General features: G+C 57.5%; 1 protein-coding gene across 10 annotated transcripts in view; it reads left to right on the plus strand.

Annotated features, from left to right (window-relative positions):
* The first annotated feature begins 564 nt into the window (after window positions 1-564).
* KIF17 (kinesin family member 17) overlaps window positions 565-14,041 on the plus strand; it is a 43,888-nt gene continuing 30,411 nt past the window's right edge. For 3 of the 10 annotated variants that reach the window (XM_077899309.1, XM_077899305.1, XM_077899307.1), the window contains exons 1-4: window positions 568-842; window positions 5,977-6,123; window positions 7,146-7,247; window positions 12,099-12,288. In XM_077899309.1, the coding sequence (XP_077755435.1) occupies window positions 612-842; window positions 5,977-6,123; window positions 7,146-7,247; window positions 12,099-12,288 (670 nt within the window). In that variant the 5' untranslated portion in view covers window positions 568-611. Of the gene's footprint in view, window positions 843-5,976; window positions 6,124-7,145; window positions 7,248-12,098; window positions 12,289-14,041 lie in introns of all 10 variants that reach the window. The other 7 variants (XM_077899303.1, XM_077899306.1, XM_077899310.1 and 4 more) reach the window with 4 other exon arrangements.

A 14,041-nucleotide genomic window follows, 5' to 3' on the forward strand; every position in this document is an offset into this window, starting at 1 on the left:
GAGGGATAAGAGGCAGCCTGTCTCAGTCTGGAGGCCCCGCTTCCTGCGTCTCCGCGTCCTGGCTGGGCTACGTCGGGCAAACTGCTTAACCTCTCTGGGCCGGGCGGTGGGGAGGAGAGGAGGGAGCTGACGCCCCAGCACCGGGCCGCCCCGGCCGGCCTCCCGCGACCGAGCGCCCCCAGCGGCCGGTGGCGAGGACGCGCGGGTCCCCCCGGAGCCTCCGGCTGTGACGCCACCGGCGTTGCCCGGCAACCGCGAACGCCGCGGCTGCGCGCTGGGGAGGCTCCGGGGCTCGGGTCCCGCGGCGGCGCCTGCAGCGCGGATCCCTCCACTGCCCGCTCCCCGGGCCGGGCCTCAGGGACGGGCGAGCCCAGGCGCGGGAGGAGGCGGCGGCCCCGGCTCCGGTCCTGCGACGCGCCCCCGCCGCGCCCCTCCTCTCCGGGCGCCCCCGCCGCGGTCCCCGCGGCAGGCCCCGCCCCCGCCGCCAGGCCCCGCCCCCGTCGCCAGGCCCCGCCCCTCGGCGCTGGCCCCGCCCCCTGGCCCCGGCGGCCGCACATCCCGGCCTCGCCGCCCCCCTCGGGCCGCACCCGGGGGCCCCCCGCCGCGGCGCCATGGCCTCGGAGTCGGTGAAGGTGGTGGTGCGCTGCCGCCCCATGAACCAGCGGGAGCGGGAGCTGAACTGCCAGCCCGTGGTGACGGTGGACTCCGCGCGCGGCCAGTGCTTCCTGCAGAACCCGGGCGCCGCCGACGAGCCCCCCAAGCAGTTCACCTTCGACGGCGCCTACTACGTGGACCACTTCACCGAGCAGATCTACAACGAGATCGCCTACCCGCTGGTGGAGGTGAGGGCGCCCGGGGGCCTGCAGGGACTGTCCCCGAGCTGGGCGGGAACGCCTTCTGGAGAACGTAGGTGGACACCAGCAGGTGGGGCCCAAGTCCCCGAAGTCCTGTCTCCCGGCAGGAGACAGCTGGAGCTGCCCCTCCTTGGCCTTGCTCGTGGGTCCCTGCCTCATCCTGGAAGTAATCCCCCCCGAGCAAGCCTCCCTGAGCAGGGTCCTCAGGAAACCCCAGCCCAGAATGGGAGACGCCAAAGACCTGGTGGGTGGCTCTGTCACCTCTCTCCTCTAGCTCTCCCTGCCGTCCGAGTTCCACCTCTACCCGGGTTCTCTGCCATTGCATCTCACAGAGCCTCCAGCTCAACACGACATAAGTTCATTTTCATTCATTCATCCACTCAGCTAGCAAGGAGCATGTCCATGCCAGGCCCACCCTTGGCGTGGGGAGCACAGCCCTGAAGGAGGCGGGAGCTCCTTACGCAGTGAGCTCATGGTCAGGGGGAGAAGAGCTAAACTAATGGCTCCGATCCAAGGCGATGGAGGGGCCGAGAAGCCCGAGACACACGTTGGCAGCTAGTGAATCTGGGCTTGGAGGGCAGGGAGGGGAGGGGAAGGCCCAGCCGGCTTCCTGAAAGTGGTGAGGCTTAAGTGGAGGAAAGGGCATTTCAGGCGGAGCCCTGCATTTGACTCTGTGGACATGCATAGAGCTGGAGTCCTCGTTCCTGCTGGGGAAACTGAGGCCAGGAGTATCAGAGAATGAGTTAGGGGCGGTTTTGATACCCAGCACAGTGCCTGGAACCTGACTCCATCCTGCTGCCTCCCGTTAAGTGAGCAGCACGCCAAGCACAGCTCAGGTGCCTCTGAGCCAGGAGCAGCTGCACCAGTAGGGCCAGGGGGCTGTGTGTCTGCCCTGCGGGGCCCTGAGCCCACTTCCAGGCTCTCCAGGGGGTTGTGCCGCCTCCGCGGGGCCTCCTGTCCAGGCCCTTACCTTTGGGTCCTATTGCCCAAAGCCCCCAGCTCTTCTGACCGCCTCTTCTGCCCTTTTCTTTCCTGCTTCTCTCGCCCTTAAATCCAGTCCCTGTTCCTGATCTTCTCGGTCACAGGGTGACCTCTTTGGCTTTCCTGGGTGCTGTCCACCCCAGTCCCACCCTTCCGCACACTCAGCACCTTCTCACCTGCACGCCTGGCCCATGGGCTCTTTCCCAGCCTGCGGCTTTGCCATCTGCCCCTTCTCCCTGCTTCACCCCCATGGCCTTAGAGTCGCCTCTGATGAGCCACCCCTGACCCACCCGCAGGCCGGGTACGGTGGCTCCTACCATGTCCAGACATCAGTCCAGTAAATGCCATAGGATTCGGTCCCCAGTTGGGATGTTCAGCAGTTTGCGTGGGAAGGGGCAGAAGGGGAACGTGAGGCAATTTAGGGCAGATGTTTTATTTTATTTTTTTTAAGATTTATTTATTCATGAAAGAGAGAGAGAGAGAGGCAGAGACACAGGCAGAGGGAGAAGCAGGCTCCATGCAGGGAGCCCGACGTGGGACTCGATCCCGGGTCTCCAGGATCACGCTCTGGGCCAAAGGCAGACGCTAACCTGCTGAGCCACCCGGGGATCCTCTGGACAGATGCTTTTTTAAAAAAATAAGATTTATATATTTATTTTAGAGAGAGAGAGAGAAAGCACAAGCTAGGGGAGGGGCAGAGGGAGAAGGAGAGAGAATCCCAAGCAGACTCCCATTGAGCACAGAGCCCGCTGTGGGGCTCAATCCCAGGACCCTGAGATCCTGACCTGAGGGTCGGACGCTTGATCGACGGAGCCACCTAGGCGCCCCAGGACAGTTGCTTTTTATTTCAGTTGCAGTAGTTACAAGTTTAATGGAAAGTAGGAAAAATACTTAGCACATCCAACCTGTTATTACTGAGGATAACAGTGAGTTAAAAAGAGAGCCCGTTAGCAGTTAGCAGATTTCCTGAAGGTCAGCTCGCAAGTAAGAGAACAGGGAGACGTGCAGAAGCCGGGGTGGGCATCCAGAGGGGCCGACATTTAGGACCCGTTCCCCTTGCAAGGCCGTCCCTTGTAGAGCTGGAGGTGTCACTTGGTGGGTGAAACCTTTTCTGAGATCTTATGTTTTGCCTCAATGCTTGTAAAATTTTTTTCTACTTTACTCCAGAACAGTGTTGTTCTGTAGAACTTTCTACAACAGTGGAAGTGTTCTGTATCTGGGCTCTTTGGTTAGGTGCCACCAGCCGCAGGTGGCAGGTGGGCACTGGAAATGAGGCTAGTACTACTGAAGAACTGGATATTAATTTTGCTTAAAGTCAAGTTAAATTTGAATAACTGCAGGTGGCTAGTGGCCGCCACAGTGAACAACACAACTCTTGAGCACTGATTGCCGATACAAATGTAACAAGAGCCACGTGCTTAATTTAAATTTTCTAGTAACCATATTTTGTTTTATTAAAGTATTTGTTTTATATATATATATATTTGGGATAAGTGTGATTTTTAACTTTTTAATTTATTTTATTTATTTTCAAAAGGTTTTATTTATTTGACAGAGATAGAGTGCAAACAAGCAGGGGGAGCGGGAGAGGGAGAAGCAGGTTCCCTGCTCAGGGGCTTGATCCCAGGACTCTGGGATCATGACTTGAGCCAAAGGCAGGCATTTAACCTACTGAACCACCCAGGGGCCCCTAATTTTATTTTTTAAAAATATTTTATTTACTTTTTTGAGATACAGCACAAGTGGGGGTTGGGGAGGAGAAGCAGGCTTCTTGCTGAGCGGGGAGCCCAACAAGGGGTTGATCCCAGGACCCCCGGATCGTGAGTTGAGCTGTAGGCAGATGCCTAACAAATTGAGCCATCAGGAGCCCCTTAATTTTATTTTTTTAAAAATATTATTATTATTATTTTTAGAGAGCATGTGAGCAGGGGTGAAGGACAGAGGGAGAGGGAGAGAGAGAATCATAAGCAGGCTCCGTGCCCGGCACAGAGCTCCCACATGGGACTTGATCTCAGGACTCTGAGATTATGACCTGAGCCCAAACCAAGAGTCAGACACTCAACCAACTGAGCCACCCAGGCACCCCTCTTGTAGCTGCATTTTAAAAAGTGAAAGAAGGGGCACCTGGGTGGCTCAGTCAGTTAAGCGTCTGCCTTCGGCTCAGGTCATGATCCCTGCGTCAGCTCTCTGCTCAGTGGGGAGTCTGCTTCTCCCTCTGCCCCTCCCCCCTGCTTGTGCACGCTCTCTCTCCCTCTCTCTGTCAAATAAATAAATAAAATCTTAAAAAACAAATAAAAAGTGAAAGGAAACAAGTGAAATTAGCTTTAATAATTGATTTTAGTTAACCCAGCATATCCAAAATATTATTTCAAAAACAAAAAACAAAAAAAATATTATTTCAAGAAAACATACTACTAAATGTTATTATATAGTAACAGTGAGATACTTGACATTCTTTTTTCAGGCAAAGTCTTTGAAATCAGTTTTTTTTTTTTTTTTTTTTTTATGATAGTCACAGAGAGAGAGAGAGAGAGGCAGAGACATAGTCAGAGGGAGAAGCAGGCTCCATGCACCGGGAGCCCGATGTGGGATTCGATCCCGGGTCTCCAGGATCGTGCCCTGGGCCAAAGGCAGGCGCCAAACCGCTGCACCACCCAGGGATCCCTAAATCAGTTGTGTGTTTTACATTGTAGCATGTCTCTAGGCAGATGTTAAAGTGTCAACAGTTAAAAGATAAAGCTCTGTTTAATGGGAAAAAAAATTATTTTAGATTTTTTTTTAAAGATTTTATTTATTTATTTATGAGCGACACAGTGAGAGAGGGGCAGAGACACAGGCAGAGGGAGAAGCAGGCTCCATGCAGGGAGACCGATGCGGGACTCGATCCTGGGTCTCCAGGATCAAACCCTGGGCCGCAGGCGGCGCCAAACCGCTGCACCTCCAGGGCTGCCCTTTTTAAAATTTTTTTTTAAAGATTTTATTTATTTATTTATTTATTTATGAGCGACAGAGAGAGAGAGGGGGGCAGAGACACAGGCAGAGGGAGAGGAAAAAATTTTTATACTGCCACAGTTAAATGTAAATGAACTCAAATCAAATCAAATAAATTCAGTCTCTCATTCTCCCTGGGCCCATTTCTAGTATGGCTGGTGGCTGCCCTATGACAGTGAAGCCATCTGTAGTTTTGTGTGGAATACCTTCCCCGGGTTTGGGTGACACTGATACTCTGGGCCCCGCACCATGTCCATCGCAGAGCATCGTGTGTCCCTGGCTCTGAGGAGCCCAGCGGTGGCTTCGGGCCAGGTGATGGGTCTGCCCTGGCCTCTCCCCCATGCAGGGGCCCCTGTCCCCGTGTGCAGCCCTCCCTTTCTCCCCCACTCCGCCCCCCGGCCCTCTGATGATGTGCAGCAACCCGCATGTGGTCAAGGCTTCCGTGGACACAAGAGAGGTGCTTGTCCAGTTCTGCCATAAAAATAAGGCCTGGTCCCCAGCGAAGCTGTCAATCGTGACTTCTGGTCTCCTTCACCAGCCATCCCCGGGGATCCCGAGCCCCACGGTGGTCCGCAGGGTGGGCGTGGATGCCAGGTGGGCCCTCGGGGCCCGGGAGCAGCTCTCCTGTTCTGACTCAGGACTCGCCCGCCCCCACGCTGAGTTCTGGACTTGATGACCTCGTGGGCTCCACAAGGGCAGGGGCTGGGTGGTGCCTTGTTCGTCACTGTGTCCCCAGCCGCAGCGTGGTGCCCACGCCCATGGGATGAATAAGTGTCCTTGCGAATGGAAACCTTTCCTTCCTTCCCTCCTCTCGCCCCTGTTCCTCCCACCCTCAGCCTCTGACCACTCTGCACCCCTCAGCCTGGCAGGCCCCCCTCTTCCTACAGCTGTTGAACCCGAGCCACCCTTCAGCTACCCGGCCCGCACCCCCTCCCCTTGCCTGCTGCGCGGCCTCCTGCTGGAAGATCACTTGTGGGTGTGGGTCTCCCCCTCCAGGACGTGAACCCCTTGAGGACAGAGCTGTGACTTGCTCATGTCTGCGCTGCCGACCCCGTGCCATCGTGGCAACAGACCCAGGGCGCGGCCCTGAGCCTGGAGGTTAGGAGTGGGCCCCTGGCCCACTGAGCACCCATTTGGGTCCTCCCACCAGGGTGTCACTGAGGGCTACAATGGCACCATCTTCGCCTATGGCCAGACGGGCAGCGGGAAGTCCTTCACCATGCAGGGCCTGCCGGACCCACCTTCCCAGAGAGGCATCATCCCCAGGGCCTTCGAGCACGTTTTTGAGAGCGTCCAGGTAGGGACCTCATCGCGGGATGGGGCAGGGCTGATGCTCAGGGCCTCGGGGCCTCCCAGATGTCAAGGGGACTGGTCCTGGGCTCCTCTGCCCGAGGCACGGACCCTGAGCACTTTGGAGCCTGCAGTGACTTGGTGCAGACAAGGCGGCCACCCTGGTTCTGACAAGGGGAGGGGAGGGGAACTTCACACTGAGAAAATCCTGCTTCCCGGTTCCATGGTTTTCTCCTGCCGTGTTTGGGCTTTAGCATGTCCCTTGCTGTCCCACGTGGACTGATGATCCCAAGCACCAGCCCCAGAAGCGGTGGGAACAATCGAGCCTCCTGTTTTATTAAGCAGTTGCTACAGACCGAGCCCAGTAGTGCAAAGCCCTTTGCATGAGTGACTCACAGAACCCCCCACCCTGGCCCAGGACATCACTGTTGTCCCCATTTTCGAGATAGGGAAGCCTAGACCTATAGCCCTTATGTGCTGGGCAAGAGCAGTTATCCCAGTGTCCAGGCTGCAGGAGAGAATTGCCCCGGTGGCCACTCGTGGCTGCGAGCAAGATTCCTGCATCTGGGAAATGGCAGAGTGTGGACTCCGACCCTGCTCAGCCTCAGAGCTGCTGCACCTGCTCCCACGACTCATTTTGGTGCCCCCAGGAACACTAGCGACAAGGGGGGAGCAGACCATAGCCAGTGCTTGGTCCTTCCCTGTGGCCTCAGTTTCTCTGCCTGAATGACGGGCAGGCCTCTCCCACTTCCTTTCCCACGAGGCTGTGGGGCGAGCATGCGACGGTAGCAATACGAGAATTACGCAAGTCAGAGAAGCCCAAGGGCCCACTGAGCCTGAGAGGAGGGGCGGACAGCTTGCTAGGCAGGCAGGCGGGCCAGGAGGGGTTGGGGTCTCCCCTCCCCCTTGACATCACCTCTCCTGCCGCGAGGTCCTTTCGTGCAGTCCTGGCTGCAGAGGGCTTAGGTGGCAGGATCAGGTCTGGTGGCGGGTGCTCAGGTGTCTCTGCTGCCCTGTCCACTCCTGCAGTGCGCAGAGAATACCAAGTTCCTGGTCCGGGCCTCCTACCTGGAGATCTACAATGAAGATGTCCGTGACCTGCTGGGGGCTGACACCAAGCAGAAGCTGGAGGTGAGTGTGGACGTGGCTTGGGCAGGTAGGGGCCGTAAGTGGGGAGGCTGGTGTTGGGTGGTGCTCCCTCAGAAACACAGTGAAGGTATCCTGGGGGCACAGGTGCGGCTCAGACTAGAGCGGGGACTTTGGAACTTGAATTTTGGAGGATCCTCAGAGTCCCTGTTGTAGGGGAGGGGCTCAGAGGCCTACCCCCAACCACACAACGGGGGGCTGGACCTTACTGGGGTAATGCCACCTGTATCTGGTGAAGTAGATGGAGTTTTGTGATAAATTGCATTTGAAAAATGGGTTCCACTTCTATTTTTTTTAAGATAGATTTATTTATTTATTTATTTATTCATTCATTCATTCATTCATTCATTCATTCATTCATTCATTCAGAGAGATGTAGAGACACAGGCAGAGGGAGAAGCAGGCTCCCTGCAAGGAGCCCAATGCAGGACTTGATCCCAGGACCCTGGGATCATGCCCTGAGCTGAAGGCAGATGCTCAACCACTGAGCCACCCAGGTGCCCCTGGGTTCCACTTTTTTTTTTTTTTTTTTTAAGATTTTATTTATTTATTCATGAGAAACACAGAGAGAAAGAGAAAGGCAGAGACACCGGCAGGGGGAGAAGCAGGGTCCACGCAGGGAACCCGACGTGGGACTCGATCCCGGGTCTCCAGGATCATGCCCTGGGCGGAAGGCGGCGCTAAACTGCTGAGCCACTCTGGCTGCCCTGGGTTCCACTTCTAAAACATTATTTTGAAAGTTTCTAAGAGCCCCAAAAGCTAGAAAGAGGGTAACAATGATTATCATTTATCGAGCCCTGTTTGCTGACTGCTTTATGTACATGATCTTATTACGAGTCCCAGTGATCCTGTTGGGTAGCTGCTATCTGCATCGTCCCTGCGTAGGAAGGGATGCTTAGAGGTGTTAATTTACTTGCCTATGTTTGTGGCCCACAATGGACTTAAACCCAGGTCTGTGTGACTTCAAGATCCTGAATCTCAAACCTGCCATTTCCCTGCTGTTCATGGCTTCAGATTCTGAGACTTTGTTTATCTTCACAAAGGGCCTGGTGTGGGGGCTCCCAAGTACCAGCAACATGACCTTATAAAGCAAGGGTTGAAGAGGGTGGTGAGGACAAGCTGCTCACAGGGCCTGGCACACAGAAGGCATCCAACAGGCAGTGGCATCACTTGCCGTGAGGGGGTCACACAAGATGGGCAGAGAACTTGGCTGACCCTCTGGGGAGCCCAGTGAGGTCAAGGGACCAGCCAGGACTGGACAGCCAGTTGGTGGCAAGGCTGGACCTGGTTCTAGGCCTTAGTGTGAGCCCTTGATTATGTGTCCTCTCTGGGACTCTTTAAATGCCAGGTGGGCCAGGTCAGGTCCAGTGGGGCCAGGCCAGTGGAGGGAGGCTGAGCTGGTTCTGTGGCCAGAGCGCCGGCGGCTGCCCCTCGACTCCGGTGCTTCTTATCTGACCACGCAGCCAGCGGACCTCCCAAGAGGCCCACGGCCAGCACTGGGAGTGGGCCCAACTCCTTCAGAATCAGTGCCCGAGCTGAAAGAGAAGGTGCCTAGGAAGCCACAGAGTCAGAGTTGGGTATTTTCTTCCTTTTTTTTTTTTTTTTTTTTAAGATTTTATTTATTTACTTGATCAAAAGAGAGTAGGGAAGGGCAGAGAGTGAGGGGGAAGAAGAGGGAAAGAATCCAAAACAGACTGCATTGAGCACACAGCACAACGCAGGGCTCGATCTCACGACCCTGAGATTGTGACCTGAGCTGAAACCGAGTCAGACGCTCAAAGGTCAACCAACTGAGCCACTCAGGTACCTCCCCAGGGTGGACACTTTCTATGACAAACTTCTTAAGTCTTTCCCAGGGCACGTGCCTTAACAGTCACAGGATGGGGGGCAGAGCCAGGTGAAGGGGCCGCAGCCGCCGCCTCCCAGCCCTCCTGACCCTCGATGACCCAGGATGGCTCAGGATGTCTGAATTGCCTGGTTCCCCCCAGTCCCTACCCATGTAGGGGGCAGGGCTATTTCCCTACTCAGCTTGAGCCTCCCAACTTGTCCCCTGATCACCCCCTACTGGCCCTTGGGAGGGGGTGTCTGTGAGTTCCTCTGACCCGCAACCACTCGTGCAAGTGAACAAACCAGACCTCAGGGAGCAAGTGTCTTGAACAGTTTGTTTGTTCTGGCCATATTGTAGAAAACTCCTGAAATATTTGAGCTGGAAAGCCCCATAGAGAGCTTCTAGTGAGCCCTTGCCTAGTACAGATGAGGAAACTGAGTCCCGCGGGGGAAAGGACTTGTGGCCCTGTGTGCCAGGGCCACACAGCTAATTACCTGTAATAGTGTTGGTACAAGAGCTTGTGGGATCTGAACAGTCAGGTGCTTTCCTCCCAAATTTTGGGGGATCAGCTATAAAGAAAACCCCTAGGGCAGTAAGAAGCCAGTAGTGGGTTCCAGTCAAGGGAGGCACATCCATCAGACGATCCCTTCATTCAGCAAAGACTGGGGAGAGCTCTGGGTGCCAGGGGCCGGGCCACTTGCAACAGCAGGTCTGTGCGGGTGTGGCCGCCCTTCCTCCCAGTCCCCATTCTGCCGGGATGGCCTGGCCCCTCCTCCTCAGCTCACGACAAACACAGCAGTGCTTTGCCTTTTCTGTGCAGGAACCTCCAGCCCCCACCTGGAGGCTTTCTACTGTCTTCTCTATCCCGGAGCTGGAGCAGCTGAGTCATAGCTCAGCCCCCAGACAGGGAGACGCGGAGGGGAAAGGCACGGGCCTTGCTCCCACGCATCAGTTCCCAAAGGCCAGCCTGGGGGTTCGGGGGCCCCTGCTGGCCCGCACGGGGCAGCAGGAGGCGCTCCTCCCCTCCTTCAACCCCAGGCCCTGAGGGCTGGCAGCTGTGCCCTTGCCCCAGCTGGGCCCCAGGCCTCAGGCTCGGTGGGTCAGGCTGCCCCTGGGGGCGGGGGCGGGGGCTGCCAGTGACAGGTGCTCTCTGAGACACTCCCCGCCCAGGCACTGGGGGGCGTGACCCGCTCTCTCCCGGAGAAGGTGCAGATGGGTGCTCCTGTGAACCTCAGAACAGCCTTGGGAGGAGGTGCGGCTCTGCTCCTTCATTACGGAGGAGGAAACTGAGGCTCAGTGCGCCTGGGTGAGCCAGCCCCGGGGTACGCAGTCAGGAAAGGGTGAGGCTGGATTTGAACCCAGGTGGCCAGGCCCCGCAGCCCAGCCCTGAACCCGCGCCTCACACAGCGCCTGATGGTTTGGGGAACTCGAGGTGAGTAGAAGGGCTGCGCGGTGGCTCAGCGGTCTAGCGCCGCCTTCGGCCCAGGGCCTGATCCTGGAGTCCCGGGATCGAGTCCCGCATCGGGCTCCCTGCGTGGGGCCTGCTTCTCCCTCTGCCTGTGTCTCTGCCTCTCAATCTCTCCCTCTCTCCCTCTCTCTCTCTCTCTGTGTATGCGTGTGTGTGTCTCTCATGAATAAATAAATAAAATATTAAAAAAAAAGAGGTGAGTAGAAGAGCTGGGCGGGGGACTTGGGGAAGCAGTTTCGCTCCGTCCCCCAACCACCACGCACGGTGGAGGTGAGGCCCCCGGGGTGTCACTGTGGTGCCCCGGCCCCGGCGGGGTCGCAGGGCGGAGTGGCTGCTCGGGCACTCAGAGCCTCGGTGGGAGAGCAGGGCTGAGGCCCAGCCCCAGCGTGGAGGCGGCTTCAACCACCCTCACTTTGTGGGGTCTCCTGCTTCTGTCCTTTGAGCTCCATCCTCACCCCACGTCCGAGTCCGGGCCAGCCCTGGCCAGCTCCCCTCCATCACCGGGGGGCACTCCAGCCTCTCCCCGCGCTGCTCCGCGCCGAGTCGCCCGTGACCCCGCTGCTGCCCTGCTGGTAGCCGGGGAGCTTGGGCAGCGCCCTCCCCAGCTCGGGGGGTGGCTTCTCCTGTCCTTCGGTGGTCGGGGTCTGGGTGCTTCTCGGCTCGAGCAGTGCGGGCGAGCGGGTGAGGCCACCCCCGGCCCCGGGACCCCGCCGCTGCCTGGGCGGGAGCGCCTGGGCCTTCTGTGGCTCGACCAGCGGGGACCCGGCCTGTCCTAGTTCGTCCTGCTCTTGCCCGAGTGGCTTTACCTCCTCACGCTGGAAAAACACTGCATTCACAGCATCGTGTCCGCCACACAACGACGTGGCTGCCTGGAGAGGAAGCAGGGAGCAGTCAGACAAATTAGTTTCCCCGCTGCCGTCACCCGAGGCCTGCAGGCCTGTCTGAGCTGAGGGCCGTGGGCGCGCTGGGCAGCAAGCGGCCCTTCGCTGGCCATGATCCGAGGGTCTAGGAACGTTCCCGTTTCCCCGGAGCCACAGCAGAGAGGTGACAGGAGTCGTGTTGACAGGGCGAAAGAAGCTTTCAGAGCCTTTGGGTGACTCCAGGGTCAGCCCCCGGGAGCTGAAGGTCCCGGTCTAGAAGCCACCTTCATAATCATAGCACCACTACCAACGACAGTGAGGACGGCAACTGGCATTTATGGGGCACCTGCCCCGTGCCGGGCGCTGTGCCAAGCATGGGATGGGCCGTATTTGCCTGGATCCCCGCCGCCTCCCTACAGGGACGGGTATCTCATACCCATTTTACAGATGTGGAAACTGAGGCCCAGAGAGGTTAAGCTACTGGCTCGGGGCCCCACACAAGGAAGAGGTGGGGTGGGTTTGAGGCTGGTTCCCCCCGGAGCAGAGACCCTGCCGGTTGCAGGGAATTTGAGGTGCCAGCCTGCCCTGCAGGAGGGCGGGGGGCCTGAAGTGGGCCCTTCCCTGGGTTCCTTGGGGGTCCCCGGGCCCAGCCGGCTCTGAGCCGTGCCCGCTGCCCGCAGCTGAAGGAGCACCCGGAGAAGGGCGTGTACGTGAAGGGGCTGTCCATGCACACGGTACACAACGTGGCCCAGTGCGAGCGCGTCATGGAGGCCGGCTGGAAGAACCGCTCGGTGGGCTACACGCTGATGAACAAGGACTCCTCGCGCTCCCACTCCATTTTCACCATCAGCATCGAGATCTACGCTGTGGGTACGTGGGGCTGGGTGGGCCGGGGCCCCCGGAGCCGGGTTCCCACTTCTGGATGACCCCTCGCGTCCTGAGGTCGGGCGGGTCCCATCGGAAACTGGGGGAAGATGCTCGAACTGCCTGGAGGCAACCCGAGGACCCTCCCGAGCCAGGGCCCATGTTTCCGGGACAAATGGCCTCGCCGACGGTGGTACCGGCAGCTCCCACTGAGCACCTGCCACGTGCCCCGCAGTTGACGTGCCGCAGCTCACGTCCTCCTTGCAGCGCCCCGGGAGGTGGCGGCCAGCATCACCCCCATCTTACAGATGAGGACACCGAGGTCCTGCAACCAGAAAGCATCGGAGCTGGGCCTCGATCCCAGGGCTCCGTCCAGCGTGTACCGCCCAGGCCTTTAGGATTCTCCTCTTTCTCTGCAGTGCTCCCCACCCTTCCCTTTCTGGAAGAGTCCCGAGGAAGGGAAGGGGAAGGGAAGCAGCTGGTATTTCTGGCCGCCAGTAGCGGCTGTGCTGAGCACTTCACGGGCTGCCTTCCGTTTACACCCCGTGGCCGTCCTAGAGGCAGGCATTCTAATCGCCAAGTCACAGATGGGGAAACTGAGGCTCTAGGCTCTGCAGTGACTTGCTTGTGCAGGGTCCCACTGATGAGCAGGGGAACTGGGATTCGAACTCGGTCCCTCTGACATCTGGGCTTTCTTTACTAATGCTGCAGCTGCCGCCAGGTCCATCACGATAGAACTCTCCAGAGCATGGTAGCAGGAAGCAGTCTGGGCCCAACCAGAAACAATTCTGGAGAGATCCCCGACCCAAGGTCAATGCCGGGGCACCTCCTACCATGTCACCCAGCCTCTGTGCTGACCCTGCCCAGGCCAAGCTCCTGGTGCTTGCAGGGTCTGAGTCTCCCTGGGGTGCCCTGAGGCTGTGGGTGGGGGGCAGGGACCAGGGCAGGTGAGGACAGACCTTGAGGGAGGAGGACAGAGTCCCTTTTGGGGTGCCTCTTGGTCTTTGCAGAAGGAAGGGTTTGAAGGGTGGGGCGGGCTGCGTGGGGACAGGCTTTTAAACAAATTTAGTTTTTATTTTTATTTTTTTTGAGAGAGAGAGTGCGTGAGTTGGGGGGAGAGGGGCAGAGGGGGAGAGAGAATCTCAAGCAGGCTCCCTGCTGAGCCTGGAGCCCGGCATGGGGCTCGATCTCACGACCCTAAGATCACAACCTGAGCTGAAATCAAGAGTCGGACACTTGACCAACTAAGCCCCCTGGGTGCCCTGTAAACAAACTTAAAAGATGTTGATCATTTTCATTGTAAAATAAGTTTAAGATATTTAGGAATTGGAGAAAGGTAGGTAGAATTACTTGTAAACACTGCTATTAGCATTTGAGCGTATTGAGGTTTTTTTGGTCCTTTTTGTCCTATGAAAATTATACACACAGTCGAACACTTACAGCGTATTTAGTTTCTCCCCCTCATTCCATCCTCCCGCCGTCACTGAGCACCCTTCCTGCCGCGTCTGTGTGACCACGGGTGCCGGCTGGTGGGCAGCTGATCCTTAGAGGGCAGTAGGTGCCTTCTAGTTTCGGGCTGTTGTAAATAATGCCACAAGGAACATCTTGGTGCACAAAGCCTTTTCTGCCTTTATTTTATTTTTTAAAAGATTTTATGTATTTATTCATGAGAGACACAGAGAGAGGCAGAGACACAGGCAGAGGGAGAAGCAGGCCCCCTGCGGGGAGCCCGATGTGGGACTCGATCCCATGACCTTGA

Source organism: Canis aureus, chromosome 5 (genome assembly GCF_053574225.1).
Source record: "Canis aureus isolate CA01 chromosome 5, VMU_Caureus_v.1.0, whole genome shotgun sequence".
In the NCBI taxonomy this organism is placed as follows: Eukaryota; Metazoa; Chordata; class Mammalia; order Carnivora; family Canidae; genus Canis; species Canis aureus.